The 25,737-nt window shown below is 50.4% G+C and overlaps 1 protein-coding gene across 9 annotated transcripts in view; it reads right to left on the bottom strand.

Moving 5' to 3' along the window:
• FOXN3 (forkhead box N3) overlaps positions 1–25,737 on the bottom strand; it is a 437,687-nt gene that overhangs the window by 224,011 nt on the left and 187,939 nt on the right. For all 9 annotated transcript variants that reach the window (XM_061429661.1, XM_061429669.1, XM_061429665.1 and 6 more), the window contains one exon: positions 23,884–24,440. In XM_061429661.1, the coding sequence (XP_061285645.1) occupies positions 23,884–24,426 (543 nt within the window). In that variant the 5' untranslated portion in view covers positions 24,427–24,440. The remainder of the gene's footprint in view (positions 1–23,883; positions 24,441–25,737) is intronic.

Below are 25,737 nucleotides of genomic sequence, written 5' to 3' on the forward strand. Positions count from 1 at the left end.
GGCTCCTCAATGTTCTTTCCCTTCCCAGCCGAGGGCTCCCGTGGTTCCCCAATCAAGACCCAAGATTTACACCCAATGATTTCAGCTCTTTCTCAATGGATGTGTTCAGGAGAATTATGCTCTTCATAATTCTTATTATTAACCACTTTAATTTTTAATTTTCATTTTTATACAACAAGAGCAAAGAACACAAGCAATCCAAATGAAGACACTGAAAATGTGTCATGAAGACAAGGATGGAAAGCTGACGAAACGGACAGTGTGCTGGCTGGCAGGCAAGGAGCACTCACTTGTGGATGACATGTAGGGAGCCAGATACAAAGGGCAGTCTGAAGCCATCAATGCATGATATTAATGAGCGTGCCGTGGAGACCGCACAGAGATGGTCCAGCCGGTCACCACCACACACGGGATGCCTGCCCTTTGGTCCACTGCCAAAAAGGGGACAATAAAGGAATGAAGCTCTTTACAGCCACTCAATTCTATAAAATTATGGCCCCCCCTCTTTTATAAACCATAAAAAATTCTGCATGCAGAATGTTTGCAGTCATGTTTCAATAACATATCTACATATATATAGAATATGTTTTAAAAGTAAGGAGAACTGTTACTTCAAGAAAATGATAAAGCCGTGAAATCCATTAATATATTTTTCAATCAGGAGACTATGTTTGGGGATTTTCTCTAAGCTGCCTTTTTTTTTTTAAAAAGAGGAAATCCCAACCCACAGAGCAGACAATTCGCTTTTTCTTCAAACTGACAAGCAGTATCATTCTGTTAGATACTAGAGAATTCGTATCATCGAGAGTGCTTTTATTCGAAGGGGGAAAGACTAGCAAAACAAATAACACAGTATTAAAGGAAATAAAAATGGCACAGGGAAGCAGCAAAGTAACTGAATTGACTCATATGCCCCAAATCTCCAGCGACCCCTCCAAGTCCCCTTGAGAGGGGTCCTGTCCACACACAAGGGAGGGGAGACCCTCTCAAGAGGAGTCCAGTCCCTCTCAGGAGTTCCTGCCCTTATCACTTAGGAGGTAGTATTCCAGAAAGGTCTCCTTTCCGGATGCTAAGCTTAACACTGGGTCCAGCCCACCATAAGCCAGAGGTGAAGAGGACTGGCACAAGAAACTCTGTTGATGGACTTATGTCTGCTCTCCTGGGGCCAGTTAAGGAGGGGGTTATCTTTAGGGATTCCCAGGTGGTGCTAGTGGTAAAGAACTCGCCTGCCAGTGCTGGAAATGTGAGAGACGCAGGTTCGATCCCTGGGTCAGGAAGCTCACCTAGAGGAGAGCATGGCAACCCACTGGGATTCTTGTCCGGAAAATCCCACGGACAGCAAAGCCTGGCAGGCTACAGTCCATGGGGTCACGAAGAGTCAGACACGACCGAAGCCACTCAGCGCGCGCACACACGCATACTTCAGAAGAATCACCTTGAACCCAAGGAGCAGCCTGACTGCCCATCGCCAGCCTCAAGTGGACCCTGGCACTCCAGGGCCGCCAGCGAGTCCTCCTGCTCCCGAAGTAGCCCAGGCTCGAGGGGACAACTGTTGCTCAGAAATAAAATGCTGTCACACTGGGCAAACCGAAAACACTTGACAAAAGTGCCTTCAGATGCTTAGTAAGACTGAGGTCATGCCAACACTGAGTCACACAGAACAAAGCAGCCCGGGCACTAATAATTCTACAGGGGTGCAGGCTGGCCCTCACGGCCTTACCAAGAGCCCATCTGACACAACTGTTTGGGGTCGTGCAAACCGAGTCTGATCTCACATTTCAGTCAAAAGTACTTTTCTGCTGAAGAACACATTACTCCAAACAAGAGCCGCTCCTTCCAAGTTCAAGGTTTAGACAGATCCTAAGAAACGTCAGGCAGCTGTGGCACCTGGTGGGACCAACTCAAGCCAGTCAGCAGGCACGAAGGGCCGTCCTGTGGGTTCAGGACGTCTAAGACCTGCCGTGGGCACAGGGCCATGTGGGCGGACCCCGGAGACAGATCCCTGGTACAGCAGACAGCCCAGGATGGGGGCGCAGCTCTGGAGGGCTGAGAGGAGACCGAGACAGGCCCACAAACACCTCCAAGTAGGCAGAGGCAACCTAGGCAAGTTCTCACTTCTCTAAGGGGCTACCTTCTGAACTCGAGTACGGTCTGAAGAGGATGAGATGAGTGGCGCAAGTTTAAAACAGGGTGATGCCTTTTAGGATTTCCATTTATAAAGCTAAAAAGCTGCGCCTTCCTCCTGCTCCACCACCCCACACCACCTTCCCCTAACAGAAACACCGAGTAAAGCCTTTTAAGATAAAAACAAACAAACATAACCATATTAATAAGTTTACTGCATTTTTTTTGGCTGGGCTAATCTTCATTGCAGCACTCGGGCCCTCTAGCTATGGAACACAGGTTTGGGGCAAGTGGGACCCTAGTTCCCTGACCAGGAATTGAACCCACGTCCCCTGCACTGGAAGGCAGATTCCCAACCACTGGACCATCAAGGAAGTCCCAAGAAAAGCCTTTCAGGTGCCGTCTAGAGAACAGAGGGGAGGTGAGAGAAAGGAGGGGAGAAAAGTGGACGCTCACTACAATTCATTCCTGACAGAGGAGGGGAAGTTCAAGTGCATGACAAACAATCAATGGTCCCAGAAGAACCAATCCCATCAGTTTGTGTCCCAAGCTGTCTGCCTGCAATCTCTGAAGCAAATATGCCCAGAACTCTGTAAATTCTCCCGACTTGGTCGTCAAGACCTACAGTCTCCTCATTCATCATCAAAACTGAAGAGGCAAACCAACCACCTGCCTCCTAATCTGGCTTCTTTTTCTTTAATGTGAACAAAGTCAGGTTTCGAATGTCCTCAAATAGGCAGTGTTAAGAGTGAAAACAGCTCTGAGCTCTGGAGGTGTGGGTTCTGGGTCTGAATCCATCAGCAGCCCTCCAGCCTCAGATCCCCCGCTCTGTAAAGACACAGCCCCACTGCACAATTCCTAAGTGCCTCTCGTTAGGTTTAACTCTTCACGCGCTGTTGTTGAGTCGCTCAGTCGTGTCTGTTTGTGACCCCATGAACTGCAGCACGCCAGGCCTCCCTGTCCAGCACCAACTCCCAGAGCTTGCTCAAACTCATGTCTAAGGAGTCGGTGATGCCATCCAACCATCTCATCCTCTGTCGTCCCCTTCTCCTCCCACCTTCAATACTTCCCAGCATCAGGGTCTTTTCCAATGGTCAGCTCTTCACATCAGGTGGCCAAAGTATTGGGGCTTCAGCTTCAGCATCAGTCCTCCCAATGAATATTCAGGACTGATCTCCTTCAGAATGGACTGGTTGGATCTCCTTGCAGTCCAAGGGACTCTCAAGAATCTTCTCCAACACCACAGTTCAAAAGCATCAATTCTTATGGCGCTCAGCTTTCTTTATAGTCCAACTCTCACATCCATACATGACTAATGGAAAAACCATAGCTTTGACTAGATGGACCTTTCTCGGCAAAGTGATGTCTCTGCTTTTTAATATGCTGTCTAGTTTGGTCATATCTTTTCACACCATTAGTGTAAGCAGAAATCATTGCTACTTCTTTTTGCTGTTGTATTGGTTTCCAAGGGCTGCTGTAAAAAGGTGCCACAAACTGGGTGCCTTGAAACAACAGAAATTTATTCTCTCATAGTTTCGGCTTGAAGTCTAAAATCCAGGTATCAGCAGGGTTGGCTCTTTCCGGACGTTCTGAAGGAAGCTGTGATCCATGCCTCTCTTCTAAGCGCCGGTGTTGCCGGCAGTCCTGGCGTTTCCTGACGGGTAGATGCATCCGTGCACTGTCTGCCTCCATCTTCACACAGCACTCTTCCCGGGATCTCCTCTTCTTATACAACGCCAGTTACATGGGATTAAAGCCCACACTAAGCCTGTATGTCCTCATCTTACCCTGATTCTACCTGCAAATATTCTATTTCCAAATGGCATCACAAGTACTGAAGGTTAGGGCTTCCACCCCTCTTTTGAGGGTGCACAATTCAACCCAAAACACTTGCTTGGACAGGCAAACAGCAGGCACCACGAGAAATCCAACGATGGCACCACATGAATAAGCTGCCGTTTCTGGGCAGGTTATCTATAAAGCTTCACGGCCATCTCCAAATGGCCTTGCATCAGTCACAGCTGGGTGACGGCCAGGAACAGGGCTCGCCAGCAAACCCACACACCTCAGCAAACACACGGCCCCGAGTGTATACCACACACTCTGCACAGGGCCAAAAAAAAAAGACCAACTGGGATTATATTTCATGAAGCTCAACCACCGCTAAGAAAATAGCCACGTGGCAATAAATGACGCCTGCACAGACACCAGGCCTGTCCAGAGGGAGGGAGAAGACACTCGCTGATGGTGACAAAATCAAGGGATCAGCACGGGTGGTTCTTTCTGCAAGTTCTGAAAAGAAAACGCAGTCCACACCTCTCTCCAAACTTCTGGATGCAAAGGAGCGACAAGGCGGCAGAAGAGAAGCGAGAGCCCAGAGGGACAACTAGTTCAGAGCAGAAAGCTGGGGAGGAAAGATGAAGGAGCTGACATGTGCACGTCACGCCCCCGACATCGCGGGAGTTCTCGAGATGCTCTCTGATAAAGGAGACAGAACTGATCGTCAAGAGAAACGTGCAGAGAGGAGGAAGTCGCAGCCCCATGTGGACACGCCTGTCCTAAGCGATCTGGAGAGGTGCACAGGGGTCGAAGCCCTGTGATCACTAAGAACCCGCTTCCGCAGGAAAACTGGGAGCTGCTGTTCTCTATCCTGGGCTCCCAGAGCCCTGGGGGAGAGTTCAGAAGATCCGGTCCTAAGGGCCGACTCTGAGATGCTGGCAGGAATGAGAGCCCCAAGGGGTGGCTCAGCACAGCTGGGGGGTCTCAGTTCAGGAGCGTCGCCCAGCTCTTATCTGGCCGGGAGCGAGGGCTTGCGGGTTACACGCATCCCAGGCTCGAGGCTCCCTCGCGGGAAGAGTCTCCTGCAGAGTGAGCCCTGTGTGGGCAGGGCTGCCCCCCAGCACCTCCTCAAGCCTCCCGGAGACACACGTTTATGCACCACGGGGCCGAGTATGCTCCTGCGCTGTGGGAACAAGTGCTCATCCTCAACCCAGGGCGGCAACCGGGACTGGCCGTCAACCTGCGTGTCTGATAAAAGCATGGGACGGGGAGGATGACAGAGTCTTCCAGGAAAATAAAGAAGACACACACAGACAACACACAAAAGCGACTTCTCTATGGTTCAGTAGTTGAGACTCAGTGCTTTCAGTGCAGGGAGCTTGGCTTCGATTCCTTGTCAGGCAACTAAGATCCCACATGCTGTGCAGTGTGGCTAAACAAACAAACAAACAACAACAACAACAAAACTACAAAAAAGAGTCCTCTGGGGCAAGTGGTTTGGGAACCATGGATCCAGGCCAACTCAACTGACAGATGAATGACCACAGGAGAAAAAGCACTGTATGGAGAAAGCTCTACTCATTGACACACGTAAAAGCCAACTCTTAGATATCCACCTCCGTGCTCTGGGCATCAGCTGAGCTTCTTAAGAACCCTCTCCGTGCGACAGATCCTCTACTCATCGACACACGTAAAAGCCAAGCTGCACTCCTCCCCGCTCTCCGCCTTGTGTGCGTGTCATATAACATCGGGGGCACCTATGTCTTTATATGCTCGTCTCTCCCGCAAGACTGGAGGCATCCCTGTTTCCCTCGTGCCCAGCACACAGTCTGTTTATGAGCACGGCATCAACAGTTGCTGAACAAATGAATGAGTTATGAGAAAGTTTCCGGCATACAGGAGTGGTCCCATTACATTATAACTTATTTCCATTATTTCTGAGGAAGAACTCCCGTCAATATAAACTGGTCTCTAAGGAGGAAGGGAAAACTTGTAAAATAAGTTAACGAACCAGAGATAATGACGGCAGAGTTAAGACAGATAAGTAAAAAAATCCTCCCACAGTCCTCTGATTCCACCTCTCACTGCTCCCGGGCATTCTGCCGTCTCTACGCGTAATGCAAGTATCTATCAACAAACAGGTCCCAGCTCACTAAGAAAGATCTGGGTGGATCGTACTGATGGCTACAATACTAATGAGCAAGTAACTCAAAACAGGGTCCACAGACTTTGTCAAAGAGTAAAATTCAAGGACATTCTGAGTAACTGATGAAACAAAAATGTGATAGGCTTGAGCGTATTTTCAAAGGTCACAAACAAAAATGATAAACCACTTACAGAAAATTTTAGTACATTCAGTGACTCAAAATAAGACACACAAAGGAAAATAAGTCCCATGTAATAACAGCTCAAGTTCATGTCCATGTCCAGTCAATAGAGTCCTGAGCAAAGAGTGAAGTGAAGAGACGGTACAGAGTGGAGAGCTGCAGGTCTGGGCTCTGTGACCACTGAGCCTCCAGCAAGTCGCCTGTACTGTTGGGACCCGAGACTCTTCCATAAAACCACTGTCATCTCCTAGGATCCCCGTGAAGAGAGTTCTATCAAAGAATTTAGGGAACAGCAACAGCAAAGAAAATCTGGGCTTTAACAAAAGTGCCAGACTGTGGGGTGTCGTCCACAATTCAGCGAATTTCACAGGGCAGGGGTCAATCCTCCCATGCCGCGTGAGCCACCTCTTCCTCCCAACTGTGAAACGCTCCTTCGTCAGCACGCTCAGTGCTAACGCTGGGTCCCTTTTGATAATTCTGGACGAGAGGGTGGCAACTCTTCGCCACTGAAAGTAGACAGAGCAGCTGTCTGGACAAGCCCATAGTCTTGCAAAGGACTGAAAAAAAACCAAAGAACTTAAAGTAGTGTTCTTCCTAACTAGAGAAAGCTGCTCATACAGGGTACACAAACCTTATTAGCAGTAAATATTCAAAACTAAAAGACATAAACTGAATTTATCTTAAAATACTTGAGTTTGTGGCTTACACCACATCCATTCTCTTGTAAGGTATTTCAATGAAACCACCACAAACTATGGGGGAAGCTGCACGGAGGCTCCTTGATAAAAACTAAAACCAGAGATACCAACCACTCCACTCCTGCGCGTGTGTCCAGAAAAGACAAAGCCTCTAATCTGAAAAGATGCATGCGCCCCAACGCCCACAGCAGCCAAGACGCAGAAGGAACCAGTGTCCATTAACAGTGAATGGTTAACGAAGATGTGCTATATAATACATAAATATGCACGCGCACACACGCCCACACACACACACACACGCACACGCGCACACGCACGCGCGCGCACACGCACGCGCACGCACACGCGCACACACACACGCACATGCACACACGCGCGCACGCACACACGCGCGCGCACACGCACACACGCACGCGCACACGCACGTGCACGCACACACGCACACACACACACGCGCGCGCGCACACACACACGCGCACACACACACGCACGCGCGCGCACACGCGCACACACACACACACACACACACACACACACACACACACACGGGCTACCCTAGCAGCTCAGCTGGTAAAGAACTCCTGCAATGCAGGAAACCCCAGTTCAGTTCCTGGGTCGAGAAGATCCACTGAAGAAGGGATAGGCCACCCACCCCAGTATTCTTGGACTTCCCTTGTGGTTCAGCTGGCAAAGAATCTGCCTGCAATGAGGGAGACCCCGATTCGATCCCTGGGTTGGGAAGATCCCCCGGAGAAAGGAAGGCTACCCACTCCAGTGTTCTGGCCTGGACTGCATAGTCCATGGGGTCTCAAAGAGTCAGACACTGAGCGACTTTCACTTTCTTAGATATAGTAAAGAGTCTTGGTTAATTTGGTTTTAGGAGTGACAGTGGTTTTGGGGAGAGGAGTGTGTTTCTGTGAGTTTGAGAGTTCTTTTAGAGATATATTCTGAAATATCTGGAGATACAATGATTTGCTGCCTGAGATTTGCTTTAAGACACTGAGGCAGAGGGGGTGAGAAGGGGCAGACGGAGCTCAGAGGAAACAAGACCGGCTGAGTGATGATATGCGTGGTGTGTGATATGCGTGGTGTGTCGGCTCCCACGATGCTTACACTGTGCACTCCAGTCCACCACACTACAGTACTAACCCTTCCGCAATATAAAGTATAAGGAAGGCAGACTTTATAAGCCCACCTGAAGAGCTTGATCTTATTCCTCCAAATGCTGCTTCTCAAATTTTCAAGACTCATTTAGGGAGTGTGTTTAAATGCGGCTTCCTAGACAGCACCACCAGAAATTCTCAGTCTGGGCTCAAGTTCAGAAATCTGCATTTCTCATCAACACCCTAGATCACTCTAGGTCGGTGGTCAGAGCCACACTCTGAGATAAACCACCCAGGTAACAGGAGCGGTGACAGGAGCCGCTACAGGGCTGTGAATTCATGACCCCGCTAGCAGCCCTGTGTAGATGGACTTTCGCGGACGGGAGGCAGGAAGGGACTAGGGGCTCCTGCATGACCCGGCAAACAGTAAAGATCAGCGGCTGGGGTTACAGAAGAAGGGGCATCGGAGCCCGGAAGGAGGCAGAGTCAAAGGACGCGTGCAGCTGACGGGGGGTGGAGCTGAGAACGGGAGGGGTTGGGGACGCTGCAGAAACAGAGGGCCCTGAGACTCGCAGAAGGACCGGACATCGGGACAGTGGGAGGCATCAGTGTCCCCCGAGGACCAGCGCGCTGCGGTCCACGGGGTCGCAGTCAGACCGAGCGGCTGACCCGACGGACCGACCCGAGGACCCAGGCCCACACCTCTGTGTCCCCTACAGCGTCGAGCACAGCTCTCTCCACATTCCAAGAACTCACGGTGGCTAAAAGAACAAAGGAATAAAATAAATCACCTATGTCAAGGGTCCCCGATCTCTGAGATTTAATGCCTGATGATCCGAGGTGGAGCTGATGCAATAAAAATCAAAATAAAATTCACCATAAGTGCAACCCATTTGAATCATCCTGAAACCATCCCCCCACTCCAATCTGTGGGAAAATTGTCTTCCACTAAACCGGTCCCTAGTGCCAAGAAGGTAGTACTAAACGGTTAATATTACTGTGCTTTCCGACAATGCCCAAGGGGAAAAGATGTTATCATTTGAAACCCAAAGAGGGAAAAATGCATCAGGACACCAAAAAATGATCAAATCCACAGAGCAGTACCAGGGTGTGGGTCACTCATTCCATTCCTCTCTAAACTATGAATTCCATCACGGTCAAGTCATTCATAGGAAGTGAAGGCACCAACAAGCAAAGGCAATGACCAGTGAAAAGAGAATCATTAAATAAAAATAAGAGCAAAACACTTAAAAAATAAGCTGGAGACTGTTTGATCTGTTTGTTTACAAATCTGGTCCAAGCTAGTTAAATCTATGGAAAATCAGTCAGTGCTGGCCATGGTCTTTTTCTCCATAAATTTCCAGGCATCAGAAAGTTCCGCTATGGTGGACAAGGCTGCTGCAGAAACCCTGAAGACAAGAATGACTTGCCTCCTGCTTTGCAGGCTTCCCTGGTGGCTCAGAGGTAAAGCCTCTGCCTGCAAAGTGGGAGACCCAGGTTTGATCCCTGGGTCAGGAATATCCCCTGGAGAAGGAAATGACAACCCACTCCAGTACTCTTGCCTGGAAAATTCTGTGGGGTACAATCCATGGGGTCGCAAAGAGTAGGACGTGACTGAGCAACTTCACTTTCACTTCTTTATTTTCGTATATGCCATGCATTTTCTCAGAAATATCTAAGGGCTGTCCCCTGCCTTATAAGAAAAGTCTAGACTTCTCAGCATGGCACTCAACACCCAAAGTCCAGCTCAACTAAAACCTTGCAAACCTCCTTCTCTCTATCTTACAGGAGCCCTCTGCTTCAGCCAAGTGGGGTAGAGGAAAGCAGAAATCCCAGATCTTGGTTAAACATCTGGCTGGGCCACTTAGCAAGCCGATGAATTTCTCTGAGCCTCAGTCTCCCCACTTGTAATGCAAACACTGTCTCCACCGTACAGTTGTTGGAAAGCTACACACTCATGGATACAATGCCTCACACAATCACAAACAACTCCCAACCAGACAGGTGGACACGTCAGTCCCATTTTCAAACCCAGTCTTCGGCCATATGCGTCCCCACCCCCACGTCCAAGTCAACCCTAAGGACTCCAGTGACCTCCTCTCTCCCTGTCACCAGCCAGAGCCCTGGCCACCCAGCTAATGAAATCCCGTCTCCTCTCCAGGATTTCTCCCATGGCTCTGCTAACCCTCAGGGATCCTTTTCTCCTTTGGATTCCCAAAGCATGCCATTCTGGCCATTGGACTGTCAGTCCCTTGGCCCTGGCCTCTCTTTACCTGTGCCCAGCCCACTCCACCAGAGTTTCATCATCTCCAGTCCCTGGCAGGAAGTAATCACATTTTCCCCCCATTCTGAACATCTCAACGTGATGACAGGGGCCGGTACACAATGGTTGCTAGCAAGGCCCCTTACCCCATCCCTTGCTCTGGAAAATCAAGACAGCCTGTGTCGGATGCCTGACATTCACTCCTGTCTGCAACCGGAGGCTAGAGTTCATCATTTTTGGTAACCACTCAACCCTGTGATTACAAGCAATTTGAGGGCAGCTGGCAGGAAGAAGTAGCCACCAAGGAAAACTGTTAGTTTGAGAATCACCAGCCCCAAATCTATGGGAACAAAATGTGAGAAAGATGAACTCATCCCCAGAGACCGTAACGAAGGGAAGCGCGAGATGGCCCCCAAGTTCCTTGGTGTGAAAATCCATCGTCTGGGAGAGAGAGCCAGAGAGGACACGAAGGAAAGCAGGGCTCACAGAACACTCCAGAGCCACTCATTATTTTCCTCTGTGTTATTAAAATGTTTCGGGGGCTTTCCTGGGGGTCCTGTGGTTAAGACTCTGCCTTCCAACGCAGGGAGTTTGCATGGGATCCCAGGTTGGGGAGGTAGGATCCCACACACCTTGCAGCCAAAAAAGCCGAAACATAAAAAACAGAAGTAATATTGTAACAAATTCAATGAAGACTTTGAAAATGGTTCACATTAAAAAAAAAAAATCTTTAAAAAAATTGTTTCCAAAGACCAGAGTCTTTCCAAAAAACTTTTTTGTTGCAGGCACGTTTCAAGCCCCCGCCCAAGCCCACGCCTCATTCCAGATTAACGGGTGGCCCCAACTGCTGTCTTGACCCCGGGGGACCCTGCCCCTGCTGGGACCAGGGCCGAACGTCTGATGCAGGGAGCACGGGTCTGTGCGTCTAAAATAATGACAGACGCTGCGTGGGGTGCTGGAGCCGACTCCACGGAGCACTGGGGCCCTCACATCACAAGGGCTGGTGCCAAGCATAGCAGCGCTGCCTCGGCAAGCCGGTGGTGTGAAGACGCGGAATCAAGGGCCACACGGAGGAATCCAGGCTCATGAGGAGACTGCAACGGCACGGACGAGTGGCCCCGTGGCCATGGACGGAGCCACGGAGGGAGCAGTGTGAATCGCCATGGACCCCAGACGTGTTACCGCCCATCACCACCAGTCCAGGGAACCGCTGCTGAGGCCTTGGGCTGAGCATCCTTTTCTTAAGGCAACTTGGGTGACTTTCTTTTCCTTGCAACCGAATGTACCCTGATGAGCACATTCTCCTTAAAGTGGAGCTAAATACATTCCACCAGCAGGAGATCTCTCTTAGAATCTATTTCGACTGACAGCAGCTACTTCTGTCTGATTTATTACCTTGCTAAGCCCTTCCTTCTGCAAGCCGGAAGGGCAGTGATCTCTTCTAAAGCAAGGCTGATTTTACACTCGCAGGGCCAGCACGGGCGGCCCGACGTTACAGGGCTCCGTGCCGCGCATCGAGGCCAGTCTGGTCAGCCTGTCCATCCCCTGAAGCAACTGCTTACTTTCCAGAGCCACTGCAAACCTCGTTGCTTGGAGACACGTATATGAGAAAAACCCCTCTCTCGAGCCTGGGACCCACGACTTCTGTGAGTTCCTGGCAGGGGTGATGGGTTAGTGGCTAAGACGTGTCTGACTCTTGCGACCCCATGGACAAAGGAGCCTGGCGGTAGCCCAGCCCCTCTATCCACTCCAGGCCCCTCTGTCCATGGGGTTCTCCAGGCAAGAATACTGGAGTGGGTTGCCATTTCCTCCTCCAGGGGATCTTCCTGATCCAGGGATGGAACCCGAGTCTCCTTATCTCCTGCAATGGTAGGCAGATTCTTTACCACTGAGCCACCTGGTCAGGGGGCTAGAAAGGAATGTTCACTGGGGTGCATTTCTCTCAGCAAATCAGAGATGTCCCTGGCCCCAAGCTCATTTGGAAGTTATATTCTCTGCTGCCTGTAAAACCGCAGGCAGTAACTACCGTAATGACAGGTAAGTCATTTTTTAAATAATTCTGAACTTCTCCCTCTAAATATAAACCTCTTTGGTTTTTATTCACCAGGCTGACTACACCCCCAAATGAATTCTCTACTCAAACACTAATGGAAATAAAATCTCCAACAAAACTAAAATAGAGGCTTGATTTCAGCTCCTTTCTAAAGGAGAGGTAATCCACAAATCCTCTTTAGTTTTCACCAAATAAGCACTAACGCGTCCCAGATTTATACCTCGACTCCGACTTCTGCAGCGAGCTTGAAACTCACGTTACCAAACCTCTGACTTGAGAGCTCCACCTAGATGTTCAAAAGCCATCTCAAATTCAACATGGTCAAAACAGTATTTCTGGCTCCAGCCACGCCTCCCACTTCCCAAGCCACATTTGCACGCAGGCCTTCATCGGCACACCCCACGGCTGGTCCAAGTCAGCATCATTCCCATCACCTCTAACCTGCACCAGAGAACAAGCCCCAGATGTTCCCTGCCCTGTCCCTTTAAGCACGTCACCCCCCTCCCTGACATATCAAGCCACTGCCAGGGCCCTGCATGTGCTGCTCGCTCTTGCCTGCACCTCTCCTGCCACTCGAGGCTGGCCCCTCAGCTCCCTCGGAAAGCCTCCTGCTCTCCTTCCCAGCCCCTTGAGGCCATTCTCCCGTTGGTCTTCACTGCAGGCATCATCACTACCTTCGTGTGTCCACGCATGGATCTACTATTAAACGCAGCCCTCCCTGTCACCCTCTCTGCCCTCCACGACGTGGGCAATCCAGGAGAAACACGAGGGCCGATGCATCACAGGTCATCAATGTATCCCCGGTACCCAGAACGGCACCCGGCACATCACAACGTGTACGGCATGATTGAACTCTACTTCTGAGATGACTGACGCTACTTCTCTTTCCGAGCTGCTACTGTTGTTGAGTCGCTAAGCCGTGTTCGACTCTTCTGCAACCCCATGGACAGAGGAGCCCGCAGCCTGCCAGGCTCCTCTGTCCAAGGAATTTCCCAGCAAGAATACGGGAGTGGGTTGCCATTTCCTTCTCCAGGGGGATCTTCCTGACCCAAGGATCGAATTTGCATCTCCTACATTAAAGGTGGATTCTTTACCACTGAGCCACCAGGGGAGCCCTGTTTATAAGTGCAGAGTCTAATTTTCACTTTGCAGGGTAAGGCTTCCGTAGCGTCTCAGAAATGTGGCTGTGAATACAGTTTCTCACTTCACATGACTGCGCCTAGGGAAGATTCTAGAAGGAATACAACATTCTATGGGGCACTCTGGGCATCCTGAACGAGACTCTGCGCCTCAGCTCTGAGCCACACTGCCTGCCCTCTAATGCCAGGAGACTGGATGTGTTTCTTTTCTCCTTCCATGACAACCAGGACTGGAGTCAGCGCTCACATGACTTGATCTTTTCTTCTAAACACGAAGTACGTGTGTCTGAGCGCTCCACTGGCTGTTTTCTGACATCAGTGAAGTCATTCGTGGGCCCTGTCCCCTGAGGATGACAGTCACCACTTTGTATGAGACACTGCACAGAGCTCCAGTGAAGGCCACTCTCACCTCTAACTCACTGGCCCCGGAGGGGGCCCGACACAGCCCGTGGGGACGCGAGGGAAGGAAGGAAGGGGAATAGGAGAGCCTCTCCCCCGAGAAGCAGCAGTCACTCTGCCCGTGTTGACTGGTCTCCTGCTAAGTTCACAAGCAAAAGTACTCAAACAGCACCACAACACGCACACGCGCACGCACGCGCACACACACACACACACACACACACATCAAAGACTCCATTCTCTTTTTGAAACTGTCGGCAACCTCGCATAGCAAACCATCGAGCTATTATCAAAAGAACTACTTCACCCCCTCCCTATCTTCAACCATGTATTTCCCCTGCTTTTCTTATCACACCTGGCACATGACTACATCTTCACCTCTATCAAACTGTTGCTTCTGAAGATATTAAATGCAATTTAACTAGAATATCTGGAAGCAAAACCCCGATAAATGGAATGTCTGAAAAATGGGTCATCATCTCTGCTTTACTTACGTTACTGGAACAATTGACAGTTTTCCCTTTAGCATGCTACCTCCTCCACCAGTTCTTCATACTTATTTACATAACCTTTCTGATCACCCATTTCTTTCCTCTTCTCTGACACTGTTCCAACATATCCTTTAGGCCCAGCAACATTCATCTCCAAGACCGTCCGTACCTCTGTGGCAGAAAACCTCATGCTTGCTTAGTAACAGAATCAGCATTTCACTTGCGTATCAATGGCCTCAGCTAAAAGACTACACTTCCCAGCCGTCTTTGCTGCCAACAGGAGTCACGTGGCCAGGAGCTAGCCAGCAAGATGAAAGCAGAGTGTCGGGGAGGACTGTTTCTGAAAAGCTCCTTAAAATGGGTGACTCAACGGGACTCCCTTTTGTCTGTGCCTGCATACCCTTTCCTGCTTCCCAAAATGAGAACAAACCAGCAGATGCCATTTAGACCATGAGCGGACTGTGCGAACAGAGACAAGCGATGCACTGAGAACAGCAGAGTGGAAAGACAGACGGGAGGCGCGCTTCTGTCTCATTCCTCAAGACCCGCTTTATGTGGCAAAGCAGTGCACTCCTAGCTCGTTCAATCACCAGTTTCTGCAGTTGCTGTTTATAATTAGTTCAGTTTAGTCGCCCAGTTGTGTCCGACTCTTTGCGACCCCATGGACTGCAGCACACCAGTCTCCCCTGTCCGTCATCAACTCCCAGAGCTTGCTCAAAGTCATGTCTGTGGAGTCGGTGATGCCATCCAACCATATCATCCTCTGTCGCCCCTTCTCCTCCTGCCCTCAATCTTTCCCAGCATCAGGGTCTTTTCCAATGAGTCAGCTCCTCGCACCAGATGGCCAAAGTAATGGAGCTTCAGCTTTAGCATCAGTCCTTCCAATGAACACCCAGGACTGATTTCCTTTAGGATGGACTGGTTGTGTCTCCTTGCAGTCCAAGGGACTCTCGAGAGTCTTCTCCAACACCACAGTTCAAAAGCATCAATTCTTCTCAGCTTTCTTCACAGTCCAACTCTCACATCCATATATGACTACTGGAAAAACCAAGCTTTGACTAGACGGACCTTTGTTGGCAAAGTTATGTCTCTGCTTTATAATATGCTGTCTAGGTTGGTCATAGCTTTTCTTCCAAGGAGCAAGCATCTTTTAATACAAACAGTCAAACCTCGACCTAACTAATCTATCCTTGGAGGTCTCATGTCCATTCATGCTTTGTAAACTATTTATTCAAGTGTCCCGCCCCGCAGAAGGCCTATTCAAAACCTGCCCATTACTACTTTTTACCTCAGCTCCAAGTGCCCCTCTCTGGGGAAGCGAAGTCTCCCTGACTGACCTCACTTACCAAGCTGGCACTCTTCTCATACCTGCGATGGTTTATAAGCTTTTAAATCTGTATTTGGATAATGTCTCCTATTTCAGTGGAATGTAAACTTCCAAAAGGCAAGAAGCAAATCTCAGTTTAATAAACCAATAAGTAAAAAGTGCTCAGAGTCCCTGAAATTACAGGCAGTGAAACACTGATGCTCTACGAAGGCAGAGGCATTCCATAGGAGCGACAGGAGTGAATTTCAACTGTCTGAACACTGTGAAGCCAGAAAGTGAAAGTACTGATCACTCAGTTGTGTCTAACGCTGTGTGACCCCATGGCTGCAGCCCACGAGTTTCCTCTGACCACGGGGATTCTCATTCTCCAGGCAAGAATACTGCAGTGGGTTGCCATCCCCTTCTCCAGGGGATGTTCCCAGCCCAGGGACTGAACCTGGGTCTCCTGCACTGCAGGCAGATTCTTTACTGTCTGAGCCACCAGGGAAGCCCCTTTAAGCCAGTGTTAAAGCAAATGTAGCCAGGGGATAATTCTTACTTGGCTGGGAACCTCCCTGGCCTAGTGGTTAAGAATCTACTTTCCCAAAGAAGGGGACGTGGGTTCGATTACTGGCCGGGGAACTAAGATCCCACACGCCGTGGAGCCATGAAGCCCAAGGCCACGCATCACAACTGGAGACAAGCCAGCCAGTGCGCTGTAGCTAAGAACAGAGGAGGGGGGGGAAGAAAGGAAATGAAGGAAGGAAGGAAGAAAGGAAAGACGGCAGGATGAAAAGGAAGAAGGAAACATCCTTACAGGGTGGCTGGACATATTCATTGAGAGGAGAAACAAGCAAGTTACCAGCAACAGGGATGGAGAACAAGAATTAAACACTTTAAGGGGGCCACACATCTGAACTCCACAAACAAAAGAGCAGCCTATAAACACAGAATCATCAAAATGAACATTATATCAGCCTTTAAATGTATATGTGTATATATATATATATATTCGTCATCATCTGTTTCAACCACAAAAAATGTCCATTGAGAAGAAGAGAAGATTTTCTAAAAAGTGTAAAACCTGTCACCGTATTGTTAAAGCGTAAGAGTGTTAAGACGTTCAAGGGCTCTGTGAGGGGGAATGAATTAATCCCAACAACCCGTTACTAAAAGCAAAACACACGACTTTCAAAGAGAAGACTGGTGTGCCAGATTCCTATAGTGTTTAGTGCAGAGAATTACCCCGCGGCTAACGTGATTTCAGAGGGGACTCCCAGAGCCTCTTCAGCTCAACAGGGGAGGTTCTGAGAACAGTCTCTTGGTGGCTGCATATCCAGGTAGCCCCTCAGTGAAGAAGTATCTCACACACGTAGCTGGGTACCACCAAGCCCTACCTAAAAGAATGCAAAACAATACTGAAAGTGAAAGGCCCTCAGTCCTGTCTGACTCTTTGCCACCCCGTGGACTACACAGTCCATGGAATTCTCCAGGCCAGAATACTGCAGTGGGTAGCCTATCCCTATGCCAGCGGATCTTCCCGACCCAGGGATCGAACCAGGGTCTCCTGCATTCCAATACTGGACAGATACGTTAATGGGGTCCTCAGATTCAGAAGAACCAAGCTTTCCAGAACTCCTGTATAGACCCTCATCAAGGTCAGTAGCAGGGGAATCACTGTGGGCACTAGAGAAGCAGGGGCCTCTTGGAATGGACGGGCCAGAAGAGAGACAGGACACAGACCAAGGAAAGGCGGAGCGCGCACAGGAAGGACGGCTGCTGCCAGGGAGCTCCGTGAGCGAGGAGGAAGCCGCACAGGTGGGCTGCGGGGCCGAGAAGGCCTTCCAGGCCGGGCCACCCACGCTCAACCTTGCGCCCTGCTAGCACTTGGCACAGGAAGCACAGCTGGTTCTGAACACAACAGGTGCTTTCAAAGTCTGCTGAATGAACGAATGAGGAGTGAAGAGCTGGCAAAAGGAAGACAGCAGAAACGCCCCCCAGCCAAGGCACCTCTGCCTGGAAGAATCAGGGGGAGCAGCGGGGTCTGGGAGGACCAGATGGACAGGATGGATAGCGCAGCATGGCCGAAGGCAGGACACAGATTTCTTGACCTCCCTGAGGATGCTGGTATGAAGTGCTTTCTGTTCCAGAGACTGTGACATGGGAGGATGTTTATTTCAGGCCCCCCAGAGACCCCGGTAACATCTCAACCTTCCAAAGCAACACAGCCTACAGCACAGACGATGGAAAGCGGCCTGCCAGGCAGTGGGCACAGGAGAAAGAGGCCGTGTTCCTGCTCCGCGCAGGGCAGCCCCGCTCAGAGACAAACAGGCCCATCACCTGCCCCGGCGACCGCAGAAGAACCTTTGACACCTCATCTGATATTTGCATGCCCCACCACGCAACACTACCCCGATGTGAAGTAATTGACTCAACAAGGCCGAACTGCAGAGTTTATCAAAAACCATCATTTACCACCAACCTCCCCGCCAACAAAATAATAACAGTAATAGTTAGGGCCTTTCTTCTTCCTAAAATGACCATCACAGGTGCGGTGGCACTGTCATGGGAAAAGGAAATGCTCTGATTCTGCGGCTGCACCCCCGAAGGGAAGGAAGAAGAGCAACTGTGATACGGAGGTGCTGCTGTACGAGGGGCGCTCTGCCACGTCAGAGGGGCTACGTTTTCAAAATTGCTTCTGAAAAAGAAATTTCATCCAGCAGGATGGAAAAGCAAACATCAAGGGAGCTGGGAACTGGAGGGGAATTTGCATAAACACAGGGGTCAGGGGCTTTGGACTTGGGTCAGACCTCTGTGGAGGGGCCCTGGGAGGCAGGGGGCCTGGGGGAGCCGCGCGCCGCACGCTTTGTGCAAACTCGACGCCTTTCCAGCTGCTTAAAGGTTGGCCTCGTTTCAAAGCCAAAAACATTCTCTATACTTATCTTCCTCTACCCTGTACCCCCAGAGTAAATTCCGGGTGTATCTGAGTTATCTTAATTCCTCTATAACTGATGTTCATAGCATACTTTGAGGAAGCACCCCGAGATCAACAATCAGCCTCTATCCTGAGGAAGCGTGGTCAAGCACTGGGCTTAAGGTCAGCGCATGTCCTTCAGAACTGGAGGGAATCAGGGTGAATTCCTGTTCTGCTGCTTAGTAGCTGTGTGACCTCTAGCAAGTCCCTTAACCACTCTGAGCTTAATCATCATCTATTTTAAGAATGAAATTAGGGCCTACCTCATAGGGTTGTAGTGAGGAAGAAATAAGATATTGGGAAAGTACAAATAAAGTGTTCTCTAAGTCCATTACTGTTATTACAAAACACGCGTGGTTCTTCCCTTTTCCAGGGTCAGGAGTCCCACTGAGAACCAAAAAAGTGATCGAACAAAATCTTGAAATCTTCTAGGAAAATGCATAGTCACATGACATGTTATCAGCAATTCCGAGTTGTCTGCAAAGCCTCTGACATTCAAAGACCCCAGGTTAAGAAGCCCCAAGTAACAATAAACTTCTGCTTCTATAGCTGAGGAAACTGAGGTCCAAGCAGCCAGGTACTTCCAGCATCAAAACTCGAACCAGGTATCTTGGCTTCCAATCCAGGCCTCTTTCAACCAAGACAAGCTGCTTATATTTATAAGCTAAGACTGTACTTAAAGCTCTGAATATAATAAATATACTTCTGTACACTGTACACTGTACCCTCTTATGACAACAGTATGTTTTGTTAAACTGGAAAGTCAAGAAAAAGCAGAGAAATAGCAACACGCACACCTGAGCCACTATAATCCAGTTTATAAAAAATAAAAACCTGTGCTCTACGTCTCATTTACAAATACTCAGAGAGGTTAGTACACACCAATCTTATGGTTCCAACTGAGATCTGTAGTTAGGAGATTCAAAACGGAATCCCAGACTCTGGACCTCTATCCTGACTGATCTGGGCAAAGGTTACCCACAGATGAGACCGTGAGATGAAAGGCTGAAGGGGACTCTGCAGAGGAGCGAGCAGCCAACCCTACATGAGCCCACAGTTCAAGCTCAGCGCCCCCAAGCGTGGGTCAACCAGCCTTCCTGACGTGAGAAGGCACGAGACGCGGCTGTAAAGTACTCCCCGGGGGCCAAACAAGCCAGAACGGGATCTAGCCTTTTAGCACGTACTTCCATTTCACAGAGTATCCGTACAAGAGGACAGAGGAGCAAGCTTAATGAAGCCCCAGCGAAGCAGACGTGCTATGCAGACGGGTCAATTTGACAAGGAAGGGGCCGGGCATCTGCCGCGGGTGACAACAGGTTAAACAGGTTGAAGCAACAGAGCCCAGTGCAGCGCTTAAACGACGTCTGGATCCTGATTCAAACAAACATTTTGTAAACCATCAAGAATATCTGAACAACAGACCTGGCATCCGGTGAGACCAAAGAACTGTTGGTTTTGTTAGAGGTGACACTGGCACTGTGGTTACCGAAACGACTCCTACACACTAAAACAGGTCGGGATAAAGTGACGCGAGGGATGGGATTTGCTTCAAATTACTTAAGAGCAGAAAAACAAAAATGAAGGAAGGAAGGCAGGCCAGCACTGTTAACTGCTGAATCTGTGGCCAGTGGTGGGGAAGGCGATAGAGTCACTACACTCTCGCCTGTGCTGTACATGTCTGAAGTTTTCCATGACTGGGGAGGGGAAGGAAAAAAAAAAAAACTTCTATCTTTCAAAGTCCTGTTAGAAATAAAACAGGGGGAAAAAATACTATTCACACCTAACTTACTCATTCATGAGAATATGTTCTTGATGAAATCTCTGCATTGGAAAGAACCCGAAGGGGCATCTGAGTCAAGGATTCCCAAATCCGGCTGAAATCAGAAATATGAAGCTTATGAAGAATCTCGGTGTTCCCCAGCCCACCTTAAACCTGCTGAATCAGAGTCTCTTCTGCTGAATCAGGAGAAGTGGTGGGTGTGTAAGAGCCACAGGTGACTCTGGTGTGGTTCAGGGTGGCCCCTCTCCAGCCCCATTTGAGCAGCTGCGCGGCAGGGCACGTGTCCCCAGCCCCCAGAGACAAGGATCACACCGGATTCTGCATGCTCACGCTTGTGCATCTTGGCCTAAGTGTGATCCTGCACTTTTAACAAGACAACAGAGTGGGATGGCTAACCCTGTGCACACAAACACAAGGCTTCCACACCGCCACGCCCCCAACCCCAGCATCCTTCTCACCAGCATTCAGGCACGCACGTGACCACTGAGCTGCAGTGGAACCTCAGTGCGGGAGCCACAGCCAAGGAAAACCCCCCAGGGAAGAACAAGCTTACCTGCGAGTCCAAGGGCTTTCACTGGGCAGAATGCGGGCACACGCTTTTCCCTGACTCACTGGCCGCGGCAGAGAGCCCCAAGTGAATGGGCTGGGACCGGTGCCTGAGGGCACCCAGGAGCCTGCTCCTCACCAGGCAGCCTCCAGCTGGCCCCCAGGGAGCCAGAGGGAAGCGCAGAGAAGCGGGAAGCTCACACCCTTACTCTGTCCTCGCAGCATCAGCAACGCCGAGAACAAACTCCCGGCCACAGAACCGACTGGCATCTCATCAGAAGGACGTCAGTACAGGTCCGAACGGCTGGGCAGCCACGACTCTGCATTCCACAGAATTAACTGCCTCCAAGCCCTCGAAACCATTCCCTTTCAACAGGCGCTGCGTGTGCCATGACAGACCGTGGGCAAACCAGATTCCCAGAGCAGCGTTGGGGTGGCGGGTGGGGTGCCGGGGGGAGCTATTGGACACCCACTTGTCACGCCCCAGGCTGATGAACGATAACTCCTGAGTGTCTCCGCTCGCCGTGGAGCTGGTCTCGTTGAACATTTCAGAGTGTGCGTTTGCTAAATTACTCTCATGTGCCCCAGCATGACAGCAAACACACCGACCCAGGCGTGCAGTAACTCGCAGAATCGTTTCACACCAAGCTAAAAGCCCTGGTCGTCGCGGCAGCAGGGACGTGCAACCCTGGCGGGCCTGACAGCTCTGTCTTCTCCGCCTTCTAACCCTGCAACTAATTCTCCGTGCTGCGTGCTCAGTCACTTCAGTCATGTTCAACTCTTTGCAACCCCAAGGACCATAGCCCGCCAGCCTCCTCTGTCCATGGGATTCTCCGTGGAGAATACTGGAGGGGGTTGCCATGCCCTCCTCCAGGGGGTCTTCCCCACCCAGGGATCACACCTGAGTCTCTTATGTCTCCTGCATTCGCAGGCGGGTTCCTTACCACTAGCGCCACCTGGGATGTGGAATTGCTCACCCAGACCTTCCCTTTCCAGAGGACCCACCTGTATGGTAGCTTTTAAGGTTATGGGCTTAGTTCTTTACAGGGAAACAGCGAGTTTTCTCTAAGTTCAAGGAATGATGGGAAAACACTCTGCAGAGTCGAGTCCGGAGGTCAGTCTCCCGATGACCCTCCTGGGATAAGGACGGGAGGAGAGCGTGACGGACTCCTAGGGACGGCAGCAGTACCCATGACGGCTACAGTTACAGGAAACTCGGACCTGGGGAGGCAGGGCTGGCACGCTCAGGCGTGCTCACTCCTGCACTCTGACCGGGGGGCCACCTGCTCCCGGGTCAGCAGCAAAGCTCCTCGGCGTCCACACCTTCCTCCTCCTGGGCAACACCCTCCTCAGGCCCTGCACCCCTCCCCACCCCGTCCTCAGCACAAACTCTGGGTGAACAGCACCTGCCGGCAAACACGCCCAGCGGCAGTAAGGATAAACAGGGCTTCAGCCCAGCCAGCTACAGACTTGGGCAAGTGGAATCTTCTCAGGTTCAAGATCCTACTGGAAGCATGAATCTGTTCCTGGAGACAGAAGAAATGAAAGGCCCCAAGCCTGCACAGCTGCTGAGCCACACAAGAGTGGTCCTGGGCCTGAACCTGAATTTCAAAAAGAATGGAAAGCAGGGACTTCTCTGATAGTCCGGTGGCTAAGACTCCGAGCTCTCCAGGTGCGGGCCTGGGTTCAATCCCACTCAGGATCCCTGAGACCTGGTGCAGCCAAATAAATAGTAAAACAGAAAGGAACGCAGACTGCCCGCTGCACACTGCAGCACCGCTGACGCAGAGACCAGAGCTGGGGACACGGCAACACGAAAACCTGGCAGAGAGGGGTTTTCTGCCAGGTTATTTTAGCCGTGGCCACGTTACTTTCCAGGCTTCCAAGTGGCGCTACTGGTAAAGAACTCGCCTGCCAATTCGAGAGATGCAGGTTCTACCCCTGGGTCTGGACGATTCCCTGGAGGAGGGCATGGCAACCCAGTGTTCTTGCCTGGAGAATCCCATGTCAGAGAAGCCTGGTGGCTACAGTCCATGGGGTCACAGTGAGTCAGATACAACTGAAGCGACTTAGCACACACACATGTTACTTTTCACGACCTCAAGCTACGTTACCATTTTTCTAACAAGCCCACCTTCTTTCTACTCTACCTATCATATTCCATACAAGAAAGATAAAGCAAATTATTAAAACTTCCTTTAGCAAACCACAAGGGTCAAGCTTTAAAGGCTTTAAAGCAAAAATTCTACCTTTTAAAAAGCCAGTCTTGAATGAGAACCTTACCCTCAGACCCCTTTCCACCCTGAGAGGGAATTTCAAAGTTGCCAAACACTTTACAGAGCCCAGAATTTCAAGAGAGTCACCTGGGCACTTGGGGTCTTTGTTCCTGCAGTATATAAAGATGTTCAAGTCATCTGTACAATGTCCACCACTGTCTATTTATTCCAGAACCCTAGACCGACAGCCTTTCTCTGAGTTAATATTCAGAAAGAATACAAATGCCACATTTCTCTAGCCCTTGGTGGCAATTTTCCTACATATGTATATTTACACTACTCACGGCTCATGGCTGCTCTCAGAATACAGACCTTTGTTTGGTCTTGAAAACCAAAGGGACCCACCCACGCTGAAGGATGACCATACTAAGAACCCATCAGGCCTGCAAACCACTGTTCTGTAACCCTGCTCCCCAGTGGGAAGCCCTCAAGCCAGCTTTAGAAACACCAAACGCAGGAAAAGGAAGTTCTTGACAAGCGCCTGAACGCATGCAATGAGACCGCGTTCTCCATTTACGCAAGGGGCACTTCCATACAACAAATTCACATTCCTGAACATTTTCTCTTCATGGAGACACGTTTCACTTCCAAAAGAAAAACCTGAGCTCCAGCCCCCGAGGCTTACCTGACTCCTCTCTTTGTCCACTTTCTTAAAACATTTATTCAAGGACAAATTGTGTCTCACTGAGTTTTTCCACCCAGTAGGTGCGTTTGCAAAATACGGAAAGTGTTCCAAGATCCAGTTGTAGATATCCTTGACGGGCAGGCGCTTGGTGGGCGAGTCCTCGATGGCCATGAATATGAGGCAGCTGAAGGAGTAGGGGGGCTTGCAGTTGGGGTTCTGCCTGGCGTCGTAGGGCACGTCGGAGTGGGCGGGCGACGGCGGCGGGTCGTCGTCCGGGTCCTGGACCGGGCTGACGCTGCGCAGCACCGAGTCCCCGAAGCTCTTCAGCAGGTTCTTGCTCTCGTGCAGCCAGTTCAGGTTGGTCAGCTCCTCATCTTCCATGGCCCCCTCCTCTAGTCGGATGTCGGGCAGGGGGAAGTCGAGGTCATCGTCTTCCTGGAGGGCCTTGGAGAAACCGCTGCCCCGGTAACACTGACTCAGCCCGCTGGAGACGCTAATTCCTGAGCTTTCCGGCTTCTTGCTGGGAGGCATGACTGGACCCATTTACGTGAAGGCTCCTGAAACACACGACACAGAGAAGATGAGGGGGGACCCCGACGGCAGAGAGGCAGCCGCGGCCTCCCGCCCCGCCGGCTCGGTGGGCTCCCTGCCCCTCAGAGACGCCCCTCGCCGGCCCGCCAGGAGCAGCAGGAGCCGCCGGGCCCACGCACGGGGCCCCGACGGCCCGCAAGGGCAAGACGGGAGCGTTCGCAGCGCCCTTCAGGGGCTCCTGCCTCACGAGAAGAGAAGAGCGGGACGCGAGGAGGGGACTGGGAGCCTACCACACCTAGCGGACGAACTGCAAGGCTGTCCGGCGGGAGCGCTCAGCGCGTCCACTGCACAAGCTACAGGTTCCATCCCTGGTCAGGAAACTAAGATCCCTCAAGCTCTGCGGCAGGGCCAAAAAAATCAACAACCCGCCTGTGTAACAGCACAGGGGAACAGTATGCCATATCCTGTGATGAACCGTAACGGAAAGGAATGTTAAAACCAATACATGTTACGTATAAAATCACTTCGCTGTACACCAGAAACTAACGCAACACTGTAAATCAACTGTACTGCAATAATTAAAAAAGGGGGGGTGGGTTCCACAAGGTCGTCTTCCGGATCCATGAAGCCTCTCACCGTGACCCTAGGAAAATCAGTCATTTCCTGCTTGCCTCTATTTACCTGCTTCACATGAAAATGTACAAGATTCTTTCGAGCCTCACAATAAACACCACAAAATAAGTGTGGCCACAACCCAGGTCACTTCGGGTGACGGGTCTTACTAGTTACCTTTCTCAAGAAAAAAAGAAAAAAGACCCGCTGTTTCAGGTTAAGTTCAGCTGTTCCGTGTGAAGACCATCACAACTGCCTGGGAATTAAAACTGGCTATGGTGAGAACCACTTTGCTGCTGCTGCTAAGTCGCTTCAGTCCTGTCCGACTCTGTGCAACCCCATAGACGGCAGCCCACCAGGCTCCCCCGTCCCTGGGATTCTCCAGGCAAGAGGACTGGAGTGGGGTGCCATTGCCTTCTCCGGAGAACCACTTTAGTAGTGTTTTATCATGACCTAAAACTGCAACTTTAATAACATTTGGCAAGTCTAAACAGTGATGCCAAATTATTCTGTGGATTCAAAGTGAAGGAGGAAGCACAGTTAATTTCGTTGGGACACTACACTCTGAACAAAAAAGTGAGCGCTGTCAGACACCACGCAAATAAAGAGGAATGTGAACAAGGAGCCATCAGCTGAAATTAAAATCAGTGCAAAAAGTCAGGAGAGCAGCCAGGAGCTTCAAGAAAGAAGGCATATCCAACAAAAACTGCT

This window comes from Bos javanicus, chromosome 10 (genome assembly GCF_032452875.1).
Source record: "Bos javanicus breed banteng chromosome 10, ARS-OSU_banteng_1.0, whole genome shotgun sequence".
In the NCBI taxonomy this organism is placed as follows: domain Eukaryota; kingdom Metazoa; phylum Chordata; class Mammalia; order Artiodactyla; family Bovidae; genus Bos; species Bos javanicus.